General features: G+C 51.7%; 1 protein-coding gene across 14 annotated transcripts in view; it reads left to right on the top strand.

Annotated features, from left to right (window-relative positions):
• Positions 1–14711, top strand: part of LOC147348992 (uncharacterized) — a 35171-nt gene extending 20460 nt beyond the window's left edge. For 7 of the 14 annotated variants that reach the window (XM_086365108.1, XM_086365103.1, XM_086365109.1 and 4 more), the window contains one exon: positions 14339–14711. Coding sequence is in view for 6 of the 14 variants with exons in the window: in XM_086365103.1 (XP_086221229.1) it covers positions 14339–14461 (123 nt within the window). In the remaining 8 variants the exon portion in view is untranslated. Of the gene's footprint in view, positions 1–3; positions 750–14338 lie in introns of those variants that run through there. The other 7 variants (XM_086365105.1, XM_086365100.1, XM_086365106.1 and 4 more) reach the window with 2 other exon arrangements.
• Positions 14712–15698: the final 987 nt, after the last annotated feature.

The following is a 15698-nucleotide window of genomic DNA, read 5'->3' as shown; positions in this document are numbered from 1 at the left end:
CAGGGCAAACTAGGATGGAAGTGGCCTAGCTGGGGGGCCCTTCGATGGGCCAAGGAGAAAACGCAGGCAGTGGCACCAGCCTCTGAAGCCGTCTCCGAGCTCCAGTAATCTTCGCTTGCCTCCCCCCTTGAAATGTCCCAATGGACAGACTTTCTGTCTTCAAAGCTTCGGGCCAAACCTCTTCAAGCTTTTTATTGTTTGGGACTGGGACGCTTAGCAATAATGATGGGTAGTTCCTTTTTTATTTGCCTTGAAAGGCCAAAATATATTTTTGTGTGTGTGACTATAGACAAAGCCGTCTGCTTTCAGATGAACTCTGTCCGTCGTCTCCCACCAGGGAGGTTGTATATACCATGTGTGTCTCTGTGTACTCTTGGGTCTTGAAACAGGTTTCTCATAGGGATGACCATTCACAGGGGTCCTTGGGGAAGCGCCTGCCCCACCAGCGGGCCTGGGGAGCCCGACCCCTGTGTGCACAGGGTGTGGGCCCCGGGGTGGGGGTCTGGCTGCTCTAACGCGTGTTCTGCCTGTGCCTGCATCTGCCATGCTTACGTGTCAAGGACTGTGGGTTCTGTGCTCCTTGGTGCTCAGTGGGATGAGAGCGGGTGGGAGGTCAGAGTACTGTGAATGCCCTACTGTTCTGGTTGGGAAGGCGTTTTGCTGGGCTCTGTTACCTGATCCAAAGAAGCGAGTGGATGAATAAATGAATGCAGGCACGAGAGAATGAATAAACGAATAAATAGTGTAAAGGAGTGTACCCTGAATGAGATCCAGCTGCATATATCACAGATCAATAGATAAGTCGATGAAGCATGGAATCAGTATGTAAATAGGGCCATGCAGAAACCGGTATCCGGTTATCCTGGACTAAGGCACACAAGCAATTCAAATGCATAGCACCTATCGCTTGTCCATAAAAGAAGAAACACCTACATGACAGAAAGAGAGAATGAGGAGTCTGGACGTGTAAACCAGGGGTGAGGCTGGGAAGGTGAAGCCCATCAAAGTGAACAGATGGGAGAGAGGGTACCAGGGATTGAAAGCGGCAAGGAAAATGGAAAGATGCAAATTAATATGTAAAAAATAAGGTAACTTTTAAAATTAGGAGGTGAGAAAAATACTCCCCATAAGGAGGACTATGTCAGGTTATTATAAGCCAAGCATTAGGATTAATCCAAATACGTGCTCTTGGCAGTAGAAAAAAAGAGAAGACACCAGACGAAGAGCTCAAAGAATAGTTAAAAATGAAAAAAGACCCAGGGAACCGGAGATGAGATTTAACTTTAACCCAGAGTTGTCTAATTCTGGGCACACATGAATAAAGACTGAAATGAAAGTTAAAAAAAAAAAAAGAGAAAAAAATGAAGGGGAGGATGAGTGAGCAGTGGGCATACCTGGATCCAGAAGGGAGCATGGCAGAAAGGGTTTTGAGTCATCCAGTCCTGCGAACTGAGGTCTGTTCCATGAAAGGATTAAAAAGGAGAATAAAATATCTAAATAAAAATCTAGAAATGTGGAAGAAAAAGTAACGGGTGTGAAGTCCAGAAAAATATTAGTGGGTGAATAGATAAACATATAAAAGCAGGCAGTGCCAGCAGTTGAGCAACAGACGGTCATGAATTGAGGGCTGTGGTTAGTCCGACCCTGAAAGCCACAGGACTATCAAAAAACAATAAATATCTCAATAAACGAGTGAGCGAGCATCTAAAGAGACAGAGACAGCATGCAGTGAGGAGGGGGAGAGGCCGTGGTCACACCAAAGCTCCAGGACGATGAAAGAAGACAAGCGAGAAAGGAGGAGACATGCAAAGTTGCAATGAAAGAGAGAGGATAAAAAAGGTGGTAAGTGAGTAGATCCTCGGAAGAAGGCGAGGCTAGGAATCCAAACCGTGGGTCAGCATGGGTCAAAATCTGAGCACGCTCTCCATTAGTAGAGGAGTAAATACCTAATAAAAAGAAAAACAAAAGCAGGAAGGAAGAATGGTGTGAAGGAAGGAAAGCCAGAGGGAAAGACTGACTGAGAGGCGGAGCTGAAGGGCCCGGGGGTGCTGTTTGCAGGTGACATTAGGCTCCATCAGGTCGTGGCACCTGAGCTCCAAAGAATACAAGAAAGAGAGAGAGTAAAAGAGAGAAACAGTGAAACTGAAAATGGGAAAGAAACGACAAGCAGAAGTCAGATTAGAAATGCAAAGAGAAAAAGGAATGTACTAATAGATAAATGCGTATATAAGAGAGAGGTATTCTAGGAATAGGAATGTGAGGGGCGTGAACCACGCGCATGGGTGAATTCACATCTGGGCTTCTGAGATGGGTCACCACCCACCCAACCAGGAGGCAGGTCAAAGCCGAAATAAGTAAGGGAGGACCTCAGAGAGGCTAGGGAGGGGAGGACCCATTGCTTGTATATTATCATGTATCCAATTAGGTACCCTGCCGTCTAGAAGTGTAAAAACCATTATCAAAGAGAAAGGAAGCCTGAATGGGCACATGAATGCATGAATGACTGAGAAAAAAAAAATTGCAGTGACCAGTGAGGCTGATGTTGCGAGGCGTGTTAGGGTTCAGCCACTTCCTGGTGCCCAATCTCCAAAAGAAAGACAGGCAGTAAGAAAAAAGCCTGAAAGACTGGTAGAAAAGAACAATTAATTAAGATGGGAGGGAAAAAAATAAAAAGTTTTTATAAGGAAGTAAAAAAGATAATAAGTATGTCAGTGAAGTGTGTGAGAGGGGCCTGGTTTAGCACAGATCATCCACATTCATTCAGATGTCTGGCCCGAGTTGATAAATAGTAAAAAGAACAATGCGTAAATAAAAGCCTGAAGGAATAAACACACGCATTCCACAAGAAGGCAAGGAAAGGAGTTTGAAAAATTGAAGGGGAGATGGGGAGAAAGAAAGATATGGGAGAAGAAATGAAAACAGACAGAGGGAAGAAAAAAGGCAGTTCCTGGATAAGTACTTAATGAACATATTATTCACTAAATATAAAAACTAGTAAAAGCTGAAGTTCATCGGAAAGAAAGAGTAAATAAGGGGATGGCTGTGTGAATGAATGAATGAATGAGGAAGGGGACTTAGATGAGTTAGTCTTTGCACCTGAGGCTCTTGAGAATCGAAGAATTGCCAAAAGAGCCAGTGAGGACAGAGGAGGGGCACAGACAATTAAGACAAGATGGATATTAGCCATAAAAACATATTGAATGAATAAATAAATATGTACATAAATTACGAGAGAGAAGGCCATGCTAGAACAAAAAGATGAGAAGGCACCATGCACCAGGAATCGTGAGTGATTCAAAACTGGGCTCCTGAGAGAGTGAAATAAGTCCTCCCGCAAATCACCAGTGCAAGGAATTAATGAACCAAAGGGGCCCTACGTGGACTGGTGCCGAGAAGGCTCCAGGAACCACAGATGCTAGGTGATCCCATTCTGTGCACCTGAGGCCCATAAGTGAAAGAATAAATATTGCAATAAAAGAGTGACAGAAAGAATGAATGGACCCACGAATGCCTGAATTCATGATGGGAATGCCTGAGGCGGCCCATGGGATGGTCGCTCACCTCACCCCGCACACCTGAGGTTCCTAAGACTGAAAGAGAAGCAGAGAAAGAAATGGGGCAAAACGAAACTTAAGTGAAAGAGAAAGGTGGGGGACCCAGCAGAAAGGAGTGAAGATGTGGGTGTGTTGGAGAGAAGGGTCTGTTAGGAATAGGGGTGAGGTGTTCATCAATCCTAATGATGGATAAGGTCATCCAGTCCCCTTTTCTAGGGCAAAGGAGGATGGAGAGATTAAAAAAGAAGCAGCAGCAAAAAAAAGAGAGAAAAGAAAGACGGTAAACCAACCACCAAAGTGATAAATGGTTCGTTAAGAGAGGTTGTCTGAACAGGAACGATAATTAGTTTACATACGATTCCTTAAATAGATAAAAGCATTGCACCTTTCCGAGAATAAATGAAAAATAGACCAAACACCCAGCCCCAAGACAAGGCTGCACCTCCAGCCTTTTATTATCTTTATATCATAAAATATAGGCAATGGAGGTCCATAAATAAAAGAATAAATAGCAAAATGTAGAAGGTGACTAGTGGCGAGGAAGAAAGATTGCAAAGGCAGGTAAGCACATGGGCTGATAATGGTTATTTTGCACGTGGAGTTTTGACCGCTATAATCATTTCCCAGGATAAGCCAGGATAAGAATGAAAGGCAGGGCAAATGCGAGACTGCACGAGTGAATGAATGAAATGGTGTTGCTTGGACCAGGGGTGTTGCATGTGGGATCCTGACTCATCCTTCTTCACCTGAGTTTGTAAAAATGAAGGAATGAAAGTAAGCGTGAGAGAAATAAGAAAGCAGAAATGGAAATAATGTGTAAACAAATAAGAAGGGAGACCTTCATGAACCAAAGGCTATGATTAAAGTCATGCTGTTGAAGTCAGTAGGTAAAGGCATCAAATCTAAATGGATGAGTGAATGAATGGAAGAAATGGATGCATGGAAGGAAGGAAGGAAAGAAGGCAAAGGAAGAAGGGAAATGAAGGAAGAGAGGGAGGGAAGGCTTCCTGTTTGGGCCCCCGGGTTCCCAGCAGCTGGATGGAGTGGGTGGCCCTTGGCATGCGGTGTGCTTGTGACACGCATTCCCTGGCGGGGAGGGGCTGGCCCAGGGGGGCCCTTGCCTGGAGGGCCCCTGTCACATCCTGGCTGTGGGGGCCATTTCACCTCATTGCTCTCGTTCCGTTTTCCCCATGTGTAGACGTGGAATGGCATCGACTCCCTGCTTGGGTGGATCGTGGGGGCAAATGCTGCCCTGCCTGTTGGCAGTGCCCCGTCTAGAGCCCGGGAGAGGCAGAAGGGCTCAGGCCCCAGGTGCCTGCAGAAGGTTGCGGGAACAGGGGGTGTTGGGCCAGGTGGATGTCCTGGCCCCTCCCTGGGCATGGGTCACCTGTGGGGGAGGCTTTTCCCGCCAGGGGGCAGCAGAGGGTCAGGGAGCAAGGGGCCCTGGGTGGAGCGTTGTCCTGGTAGGGGTGCCCCCTGCCTCCAGGGCCCGCTGTGCTGTCCTGGGGCGGGGTGGGGGGCCCCCCTCAACTCCAGGACCTGTGCAGGGGAGAGGCGGGCGGGAAGGGGGCCTGCACGGCCTCATCACAGAAACCTTGTTCCCGCAGCTTTCTGAAACATGTCCAGGAGCCCTCCAGCGGGGTCTTCCGTGGGTGGGCTGCCGTCCGTTCCCAACTCGGGGTGTCCTGGGGCAGGTGCATCTCAGCCCAGGGTTGGCAGAAGTGGTCCCAGGACCCCGCCCCCTTCCCCCTGGCATCCCCAGAGCCCGTTTCAAGGCCTTGCTACCTTCTCAATTGTTTTGCGATGTACTCTCTGTATTTTGGCAAAAAAAAAAAAAAAAAAAAAAATGGCCTTTGCATGGTGTGTTGTTGAACGCGTCTTCTCTCCTCCCGCCCTGCCCCCGCCCTGCCCCTCGTTGGGGCTGTTTGTACTGATAATTTCGAATCCCAGGGACTCCCTGGTTCTGTGTAGTCTCTTTTTCTCTGTATTGGTAGGATTTGTGCACCTGTCTGTGGTGTGCCTGTGTCTGTCTATCAATCCAAGGATCAAAGTCCCTCTTGACTTCTCGATTCCAGTCTGGGACATTAAAAATAATTAAAAAAAATTGGATTCCTAACCAGTGCCCTGAACGTGAGGAGCCCAGTTGGCTGGACCCAGGATTCGTGGCTGGGAGTGCGGGGAGCCCCGGGGGTGGAGTCTGGTGAAGGTGGGGCTGGAGCGTTGCCTGGTGGGCAGGGCTGAGGGCTGGCTATCCCGCTAGGAGTGACTTTGGGCCCTGGGTGGGGACAGGGAGTGGTCGGGGTGGGGTGGCGAGGGGTGGGGTCGGTGGTTCTAGTCCAGCCCAGCGATGCCCCAGGGTGCTCAGATGTCGGGTGGCAGGGAGGCGGAGAAGCAGAAGCCACGGCTACAGACAGGGTGCAGGGAGGGAGCCAGGGGGCCCAGGGGCAACCTCTGCGCTCTTAGCGCGGGCCCTGAGTGGACGCAGGCGGCCTTTAGGAGACGGAGGAAGCAGAGTCACGTGTCAGGAGCTACCCTTCCCTGCCTCCAGTGCCATGTGTCCAGGCCATGTGAGCAGAGCTTTGTGGGCCTGAGGTGGCTCTGGGGCTTCAGGGCTCTGCTCTCTTCTCTTTTGGAATCTGGGGGCCCGGGTTCTGCCTGAAGCCTGGGGTGGGGGGTGGCGCACTTCTTAACCCCAAAGACAGCTACTCAGGGAAGGGTCCCCAAAGAGCCCCCCAACCACCCCAGGCGTCATCGCATGGGCCGGAGTGGGGGTTGGGGGAGCTTGGGGCAGGAAGAGCCTGGGAGGGTCTTTTTGAAGAACCCGAGTGTGGTTGTTTTAAAAGGCAGCTGAGGGTTAGAAGACAGAGAAAGTGTTAGGTGTAGAATGGGAGGGGATCACAGCCCAGTTCGCAGAGGAGATGGGCAGGAACAGAAGCAGACCCCTAAGGAGAGGGGCCTCCTCCCGGGGACCAAGGGGCTGTCCAGGGTCATGTGGGTGGAAATAGGCCAGTGGGGGAATGTCCTGGGGGAGGGTGGGTTGGGATCGGGTGAGTTCTGTCCTAGGAATGCTGGGGACCTGAGGGTCCCTGGGTCAGGGTTTCTGAAGGTCTCCAGTTCTGGGATGCTGGGTTTCAGCCCAGGACTGCCAGGGCTGCAGAAACCAGGGGTGGAAATTCCACACGGGCCCCCATCTGGTTCTGTCCGTACCCGACCCACGAGGTCCAAGGTTGGGTTTCAGCGCTCCTCTCTGATCACGGCCTGTCTCAAGTGCGTGCTTCTTTTCCCTTTTCAAAGAAAGAACAAATTTTGTCTGTTGACTTTGACCTTTGCATGCACCCCTTGCACAAATCCTTCCCTTGATGGTACCAGGAGCTGCAAGTCTCCTTGGATTTCTGTATGACTCCCAACTCAGGGAGGTTGGCCTTGGGGCTGGCCTGCCAGAGGATGGAGGGCGGAGGCTGGGCGTCTGGGGCAGATGGGCCAGAGGCCCTGTTGTGATCTTACTGTAAATGGTGTGGATAGCACATGAGCTGGAGCAGATCACGCATCATTTGACATATCAATCATCTTTATTTCTCCCCTTCAGATTCTGTTTATTCTGCACACTATTTTTTTAATGGACATCTAATTTTTTAAAACGAGCACCCATTTTTTTAAACCCAGTTGCTATTCTTCACCACATACACTTTTTTTTTTTTTAATTTTTGCATCCCACCTTTTCCATATTCCGCTGTCAACATTTTTCTTTCGTCCATACACTTTATCACCTCCCTGGCTGCCTTGTGTCTCATTGAGTGGCTGTGTCAGGCATTCACCACATCAACCTGCTATTATTACTCTTGCTATGCAAAATTCATCTTTTTTAATGTTACAAATTATGCCACAGCTAATAACTTAGCACACCCCCCTTTTTTTCATTCTTATGAATTATTTTCCCACACCTAGAAGTGATCTTTGCTTTGTGGTATGTCAATTTCTCCTGCTAGGCTGTGAACCCTTGAGGGCAAAGAGCTTGTTGCATTGATCTTTGTATCTCTAATGCTTGTAATGTTGTAGATACGAAATGTTAGATGAGAGGATAGAAGGGTGGATGAAGATGTGAGTGAGTGCCTGGTTGGCTGTTGGAAGAGAGGATGGGAGAATGGATGAGTACATGGAGTGGTGAATGAACAAATGAATTTTCTGTGTTGAGTTTCTTGAGAAAAGGCCAGGAATTTTTGTATGACTACTAATTTCAGAAGGCTTGTCGCATTTTATGATGTCCAGTGATGTATTAGCATTTTGTTAAGATGTTGCTAATTTATCTCTGTTAAAAAGTGTTTTTCTGTCATTTTAACTTGCACTGCTTTGATGACGAATGACGGTTGAACTTTTTACTGTGTTTGTTAAAAAAAATTGCATCTTCTGTGAACTGTTTGTCCAAGTCCGCTGGATCATGGCTTTGTGATAAGACTGGCCAAGGATGGAATGAGGGTCCTTGGGATGTAGTGAGCCCTTCATCCCTGGAGTCATTCAAGGGACAGGACAGACAGATACTCGATGAGGGTAGCTTCAAGGAGATTCAATCAGTAGGAGTGGGGTTGGCCTAGATGACGCTTCAGGTCTCTTTGACTCTTCCTGGAAAATGTGCATTGGGATGATATTCTCCCTTTGGCAGCCCAGTGACGTTTAAGGTGGCTTCTCCTGGGTGGGTTTGTGCATTTATGATTTATAAACTCTCAAATCACCCTCTGTAACTCTTGTGGTGCAGGAATCTCTTTGACCCTCCAAGGTCCAGACAACTGTGCCGCCATCTTGAATAGTTACGTGGTGGCCTTCCGGCCTCCACCCCCCGCCCCCATTTCACTTTGAGGAAGACAACCCCTTGGATCACCACTTGCCACCTCTCAGGGCAATCAGCTGAGGCAGTCTGCTGCCCTTCATGTTCCTAGTGCCCTCTGATGTGTGAGCCACTGTCCCATTGGCCTCCATGGTGGTCTTTGGGGTTTAATTAAATATGTCAGATTAGGTCAGATAGTGAATCTGCCTTCAGAAATGGGGCAACTCAATTCCACGAGCCAAGGAGTAGAATGGGCCCCATGTTCTCCTTGGGCTTCCCTCATGGTTCACCCCAGGGGTAGCCAGGTCTCAGAAGTCATCATGGCCATTCGGGAAGGGCATGTGACCCAAGAAGGCTCGGCCCTGCTTTCCAGAATACCCTCTGCTTGCAGTCGAGGGAAGACCCGTCTACTATACTATAGACCGTCTACTATAGCACTGAGCGCTGTTTGCCTGTGTCAGAATTTCTCACCCACATGTTTGGGAGGCCAGTGACGATTCCCAACATTACTTGGATCCATCCATCCATCCATCCATCCATCCGTCCATCCATTGCGTTTGGCCTCTTGACCTGGTGCTTTGGCCTTTCCCTTTCCTGAAAGCAAACCCTTTCCTTGTGGGCAGGCTGTGTAGCGCCATGGGCTGTGGTTATGAAGTGAACGCCCTTACTTGTGGCTTCTTCCTCCGGGGTCACTGCTCTGAGCATGTCCCAGCTGGATGTCATCTGCCACATCACCCACACGGCTTCCTTCCCCATGGCGCGTTCCCATGCATCACACACTGCGAGGGATCCAGGGCCCAGGGGCCCAGGGTGTCCCCCGTCCCTACCCGTGAGTGGAGATGTGCCCCCCACCCCCAGGCCACCTTGCCTGGTGCATGGTCCCTGCCATGAGCTTTGCCCTCAGCCTCTCCGCTTCCTCTACCAGATGACAGCGGTTGTAACTCATCCTTCCATCCCTCCATTCACTCCACTCCCAGCCCGAAAACATTTGAAAAGGTCAGCTGGTGCTATACTAGAGCTGGGTCACAAGGTTGCATTCCGACACCCCCTCTCGAAAGAAAAGATGAGCGTGTTTGCTGGGGGCTAGCCACAAGGCGGGATCCTTGATTCGGCGTGCCCACCCCTCTGCCAGAGTTCTGTTGAAATTTTGATTGCCCTCTCCAACTTTGTTCCTCCGCAAAGTGGGTTGATTAGTAATCAGCAAGCTGTGTTCCCTGGGTGCTCAGAAATCATAGCCCAGAGTCTCAAGAGGCCAGAATGATAGCTGGAGTGGGGGGGGAGTCTGAGACAAACAGCCGATTCTGGCCATGAGCAGGATTTTGAGTCATTAGGACACCCTCATCTTGCACAAAGGGCGAGTTTCAGAGTCCTTCCTGTCCCTTGGAGATTGGTTCATTCTGGGCTCTATTGAGAGAAAATTGGGGGAGATAATTGCTGGTTTGGATGGTGAGGGTCATACCCCCCTGTGAGGTCTGCATAGAACAATCTGTTGGGACAACTGGGCATCCAGGCCGCCTGGCACTTGGCAAACCCGGGATGCATCCGCGATCCAGGTTCCCAGCCAGGCGGGGCTTCCCACCTTAGATCTCGGGGGCTCTCCTGGGAATTCTGCGTTTGACTTACTGCCTTAGACAGTAGGTATAATGGACAAAGCCAGGACCCTGGAGCTGGACAAGCATGTGGTTTAAACTCATGGGCACAGCCGAGTTCTGCCTGCTGGGCAGAGCATGGCACCCACCTCGCAGGGCTGTTGTGAGGATCTGCTGTAACCAGGGTTTTGAACTGTGATCCTGTAGGGTGGTGCGCGTGCCCCCGGGAGTAGGCGGCAGGTGGTGGGGTGACCGGCCATGAGGGGCAGCCTGATTGGGGCAGCTTAGTGGGCAATCTTTCTAGCAAGCACACAGTGGGTATTATGGGACCGAATGCTGAATTCGTATGGCATTCGAAAGGTAGGTAGGAGTAATTTGGGGGTTAGGGTTAGGCTGGGGAATGGGGCACTGTCCTGGACCCCTGGGGTACGCGTTCACACCCACCTCTGGAATAGGTTGTATCTTGCCTACCACTGTGTCTGGCCTGTGGGCGGCACTTACCCTCCATAAGAGACCCCTCCCAGCAGTATCCTCCCCGCAAAATATTAGGCACCAGTTGTCAAAGACACTACCCCCCACCTCCCCACCCCCCACCGCCCAATGTCCCCTCTTCCCCTTCTCGACATTTGGGCTCAAATTTCAGCCGCCTGGGTGCCTAACACAGTACCAGGCCAGTGGTAGGGGTCGCCTTCCATTCCTGTCGGAAGGATGGATGAGTAGATGGTCGAATAACACAACTGTAACCCAGTGTAAGCAGCGATCGTTTGTAACCTTGACTAAGAGACTGTCCTCTGCTCCTGATTAACCTGTTAACCAGTTACTGTATCTTACGGACCTTTGTATGATATATGTTGTTTGAAAACCAGGACTCTGATTTCAGATGTCACTTGGTGGCACTTTCGCTGTCCAATGAACGAGTCGATGTTCTGTGTTAGAAATGAGAATCTGGCTAACGTGTAACTAACCGTGCACCGTCGGTCAAGGCACTGCGCTCTGACCGTCGGTCTTCTTTTGGTCTCCTTTTTTCTAAGCCGTGGGTCACCGGAAAGCTTACCTCACAGGGTTGTTGTGAGAGCTCAGGTTGGGTGAACTCTAACAGCGTTCATTAAATGCTGGCTGTCACTGAAAGTGATCATGTGTTGGGTGCTGTCTGGAAGGGAGCAGGGAAGCTTTTGCTAGTTCTAAATGAATAAAAAGTTGGTCTTGACCTTATAATAAGATTGTATTTCCGACAGTCACTGGGACGTGTGAGACAGAGGTCAAGTGGCCTGAGAGTGTTCAGTGATGCAGGTCCAGAGTAAATATTGGCTCAGTTAATGAGTGATGGCTCCTCTCCTTCCTCGGAGGCTCCTTTCCTCTGCCCGCCCTCCCACCCTGGATGGCTGTTTGTCACGCGCAGGTGACTGTTCCTGCCAGGTCTGTGGAGTGACTTTTGTGAGTCCCCCGAGGGTATTTGTTAGTGGGGAGGAGCAAGGACAGTGTAGACAGAGCCCAACGAGGGGTTTCTGGGTAACATCTTAGGGACTAAAACGCCCTCTTCTGCCCTTTAGGGGAAAGGCTCCTGCTCAATTGGCATGCGGGCCCATTTAACAGACGAGCGAGTTGTGTCCAAGCCAGGATTGAACAGTCTTCCATGAAAAGCCAGAGGGTGCTCTCCCAAACTCAGTCAAAGCAAACCCTCCCGGTTCCGCGGCTGGTCTCTGCCAGCCCAAATGTGCCCCAATGTGTCCCTGTCCCCACCACGTGCCTAGCAGTGCCCCCGTGGAGCTTCAGTGGGACCTGGAAACTTGGCCGAATTAGATATTGCCCCTCTTCCTGCTCAGGAGACCTCCCCTTGGGGTCATTGTGGATCCAGGGGTCTCCACAAGTCCATGGAATTCCTTTCTTGGCCCTTATCTCACATGCGGACAGCAGGGTTCTGCAGAACACCCCCAGATTCCATTCCAGGTGGGCTGGAGTCGGGGGTCTCCTCTGGCCCCTCCCCCTGCAGAAACCTCCCTGGCCCCCTCATTTGGCCTCTGGCTTTCACAGCCTCAGTGGGCTGTGTCCACACGTGGCCACCCTGTGTCCTTGAGAACTTTTTGGAAGCTCCCGAGGGGATCCCCACGTAGAGACAGGTGGCTAGGGCCCTCCTCCCAGGGGACTGTGAGTCTGTGTGTAGGTGTCTGCTCCTGGACAGTCCTCAGGCCTGTGTGCCCAGGGGTGAGGAGTGTTTTCAGGGCCTTGTCCTCCTGAGCAGGGCAGGCCTGGGTCCCCGTCTCCAGAGGGCGGGGAGAAAGCTGAGGCTCAGTGAGGGTTAGGGTTTCAATTCAGAGTCAGGGTTCTCAGTGAGGGTTAGGGTTTCGAGTCAGGGTCAGGGTTCTCAGACCCCTGTCCCTGACTCTGAAACTTAGGCTTCTCTGACCCTGATGGTCCTGCTGCCTGTGTAGTAGGCGCTTAATAGATGGTCACTGATGGGCAAGCGGGGTTTTAGTGGATGTGAAAAGCTGAATTGATTGTTGGCCGATGGACACATTGACTATGCATGCATCTGTAAGAGGAAAGAGGGTGTTCCTTGGCAAAGACTCTCCAGGGCAGACCCTGAGGGTCTCTGTCTGAAGTGTGGGCTCACCCTGGGGAAACTTCTGGATGCAAATAGCTGTCTTGTGACTGTTTCTGGAAATGTTTATATCTAGAATAAAACTTTATTTGGGCTAAAAAAATGTACTCCTATGTGTTGTGGTCCAAGTGATTTTTAAAAAATGTTGTTGGCACATGGTTATTTTCTTCTGTACAGCCAAGTGACTTGGTGTTACATATATAGTCTGTTTTAATATTCTTTCCCCCTATATGTTATCACAGAGTATTGAATTCGGTTCCTTGTGTTACGCAGAAGGTGGTCCAGGCGGCGTTGCTAATGTGGCGTTTGGCAGGTCCCCGGTGGCAGAGGTGTTCTGGCCACGCCCTTGCCCACTCTGGGTCTCAGGAGCCCTCACTCTGGGGGAGGGGAGGTCTTTGACCTGAGAAGTCTTTATCCTTACCATTGGTGACCATCCGCCTTCGCCTGTAAGGTACATGCCTGGTCTGAGATGCCGCCTGGTCACCCAGCAAATGAGTGGGGATTGGATCCCAGACCTTGATTCCTTTCTTCCATTCTCTCTTGTCTCCCCACACTGGGGCTCGGGGGGCATGGTCATCTTACCCGCTGGAGTTCTGGTGGTGACAGCACCATTTGCCAGTGCAGTGGCCCTGAGGGGTTACTTGAACCACCCCAAGCCTGGTCCCGTCTCTGTAGAATGGGTACATAACGGCAGTGTCTGCTCAGGGGCTGCTGGCTAACCTGTCTCGATGGGCCCCGTACACTGGTCCCAAGAATCAAGGTCTGACATTCAAAGCTATCTAAGCACCTATGTGTGTGTGGCCTGGATGGGTTTGTTCACCTGTAATCTGAAAATAGTCACGTCTGCCTGGCGTGGTTATTGTCAGGTTCGAGGAGGTTGTTTATGTGAAAATCAGTGCTTTGTTACCTGGCCTCCGGTTTGAGGTTGGCCACAGCGCCCTGCCGCCTGTGGGTCCTGATCACAGAAACCCTGTGCTTTCTGGAACTATGGTGGCCCCAGAAACTGCCGGGCGGGGTGGAGGGTGTCAGGGGAGCACCGGCCAGCCTAGGGGACGCAGTGAGGGACAGGAAGCTTTGCTCTTCAATGGAGAGATGTAACAGGTTCAGAGGGGAGGGGACTGAGGTCCAGGTAGGCAGAATCAGGGAGAATTTTCAGAAACCCCCAAAGGAGGAGTAGGTTCCCAGGGGGCTCAGATGGTAATGAATCTGCCTGCAATGCAGGAGAACCGGGCTTGATCCCTGGGTCGGGAAGATCCCCTGGAGAAGAGCATGGCAATCCACTCCAGTATTCTTGCCTGGAGAATCCTATGGACAGAGGAACCTGGCAAGCTACAGTCCATGAGTTTGCAAAGAGTCAGACACGACTGAGTGACTGACACTTCCTCTTTCAGATGGGGAGGAAGCTGGTAGTTTAGAAAATGCCCTGGTCTAATTGGTAACGGCTTGGACAGGAGAGCTGGGGTGGTTTCTCCCAAGGCCAAGAGATCTAGATTTTGGTTGGTTAGGTGAGGACCATTGGAGTTACTGGTGCAGGAGCATGTGATGCTTCTGGAACTTACAGGAGGAGGAGACCAGGGAAGGGGTGATGTGAAGGGTGCCAGGTGGAGGGCAAGAGCTTGTGGCTGGGTGCTCCCCTGTCCCTGTGTGGTCCAGGCCCCGAGCATCCCTTCTCCTCAATGTGTCTGCCCCTCGCCTCCTGTCTGCCTGTGTGCTTAAGAACTCTTGTCGGCCTGTGAGCCCGGGAGCGATGGCCTTCATCTGCGCCTGTCTCTCTCAGCCTCCACAGCCACAGGGGACGCCTGCACACCTTCCCACGGGACAGGCTGGACCTAAAGACTCTGGACCGGGGCCGACCCCCTTGTGCAGAGGGGCGTGTCCTCCCTGCCTCCTCTCCCTCTGACTGATGGACTTCACTGATCTGAGTGTCAGACACGCGGGCCGGACCCCCTCCCCGCCCCTCATGAACCCTGAGACTTGGGGGAGCGCCGGGCCTTGCTGTCCACATCTGAGAAATGGGCTCAGACACCTACCTCACAGGGCTGTTGTGAGGAGCCTGTGCCAGGGTCGGAAAGCACCCTCCCCCGGTGGCGGGGGCGGGGCTTGGCACGGCCCATTGTGCTCTCAATAAATGTTTCTTGTCTTAACAAAAACAGCGATGGATGTGCTACTAATCTGAGGAGGGGTGAATGTCGGGATGCTGTCTGGCTGGGGGCTTCCCGTCACCTTGGGCCCGTGTGATGGGGGGGTGGGGGAGCCAGCTCGGGTCCCAGGAAGCCACCTGTCCCCTGCCTGTCGGGCACTCGGGGGCGATGGGAGGCCCAGAAGCAAAGCTGGCCTGCTGGGCTCCTGAGGCAGATGCATGTTGGGATGAACTAACCTGGGCTGGTCCCCTTCTTCTGCTGGTTTTAGGATGCCAGGTTTCTTTCCAGAAAGGCATGTAGACAGGAGATGGAGGAAGTCTGTGCAGGTCCCTGGAGCCCCGGAGGTGCTGCTCCAGGCCTGTGATTCTTCCTCCCATTTCTCACACATCCCCAGGGCCCTGGCAGGGGGCCTGGTAGAACAGTCATAATGCTTAAACCGATGGTGAGTGGACTGCCATGCGGTCCAGCCGGGCTGTGACCCAGGGCCAACATTCATCCCACCAGTTGGCTTCTGAGCAGGTCTCAAGGGCCCGAAAAAGTAGCTCCTGAGTTGCAGTCCCTGCCCTCTGGCAGGGAGGCACCCCCTGCACCCCCGTGGCTCAGCTCAGGAAGGTCAGACCATTGACCAGCAGTATATGGCTGGAGCCAAATGGGGACAGAGGGGGACAAGTGCTAGGGAGCTTCGGACCTGAGCCCACGAGGAATCCTGGGGCAGCACACTTGGCTTCGCTGGAGCAGATGATCTGGACACTCACCCAGCAGGAAAGAGAGGCCGACCACACTGCCACTGCCTCCGTCAACGCCAAAACCAGCAGCACCGCCGCTGTCAGCGCCAAAGCCACCACCAGCTCCGCCATCTCCTCCTTGCCCATTTCTCCCTCTTCTCCGTCCTCCTTTGCCTCCCCCTCCCCTCCCCTCCTCATAGGGAAGTGCCTCAAGAGAACTACAAGCAAGTCCGACCATGACTGTGCAGGGCTGAGAGTGGCCCCTTTGCAG

This window comes from Bos grunniens, chromosome 21 (assembly GCF_055505025.1).
Source record: "Bos grunniens cultivar Pamir isolate PY7600 chromosome 21, Bosgru_T2T1.0, whole genome shotgun sequence".
NCBI classification, from domain to species: Eukaryota; Metazoa; Chordata; class Mammalia; order Artiodactyla; family Bovidae; genus Bos; species Bos grunniens.
The sequence above is the reverse complement of the archived record's forward strand: the minus strand, read 5'-3'. Positions and strand labels throughout refer to the sequence as shown.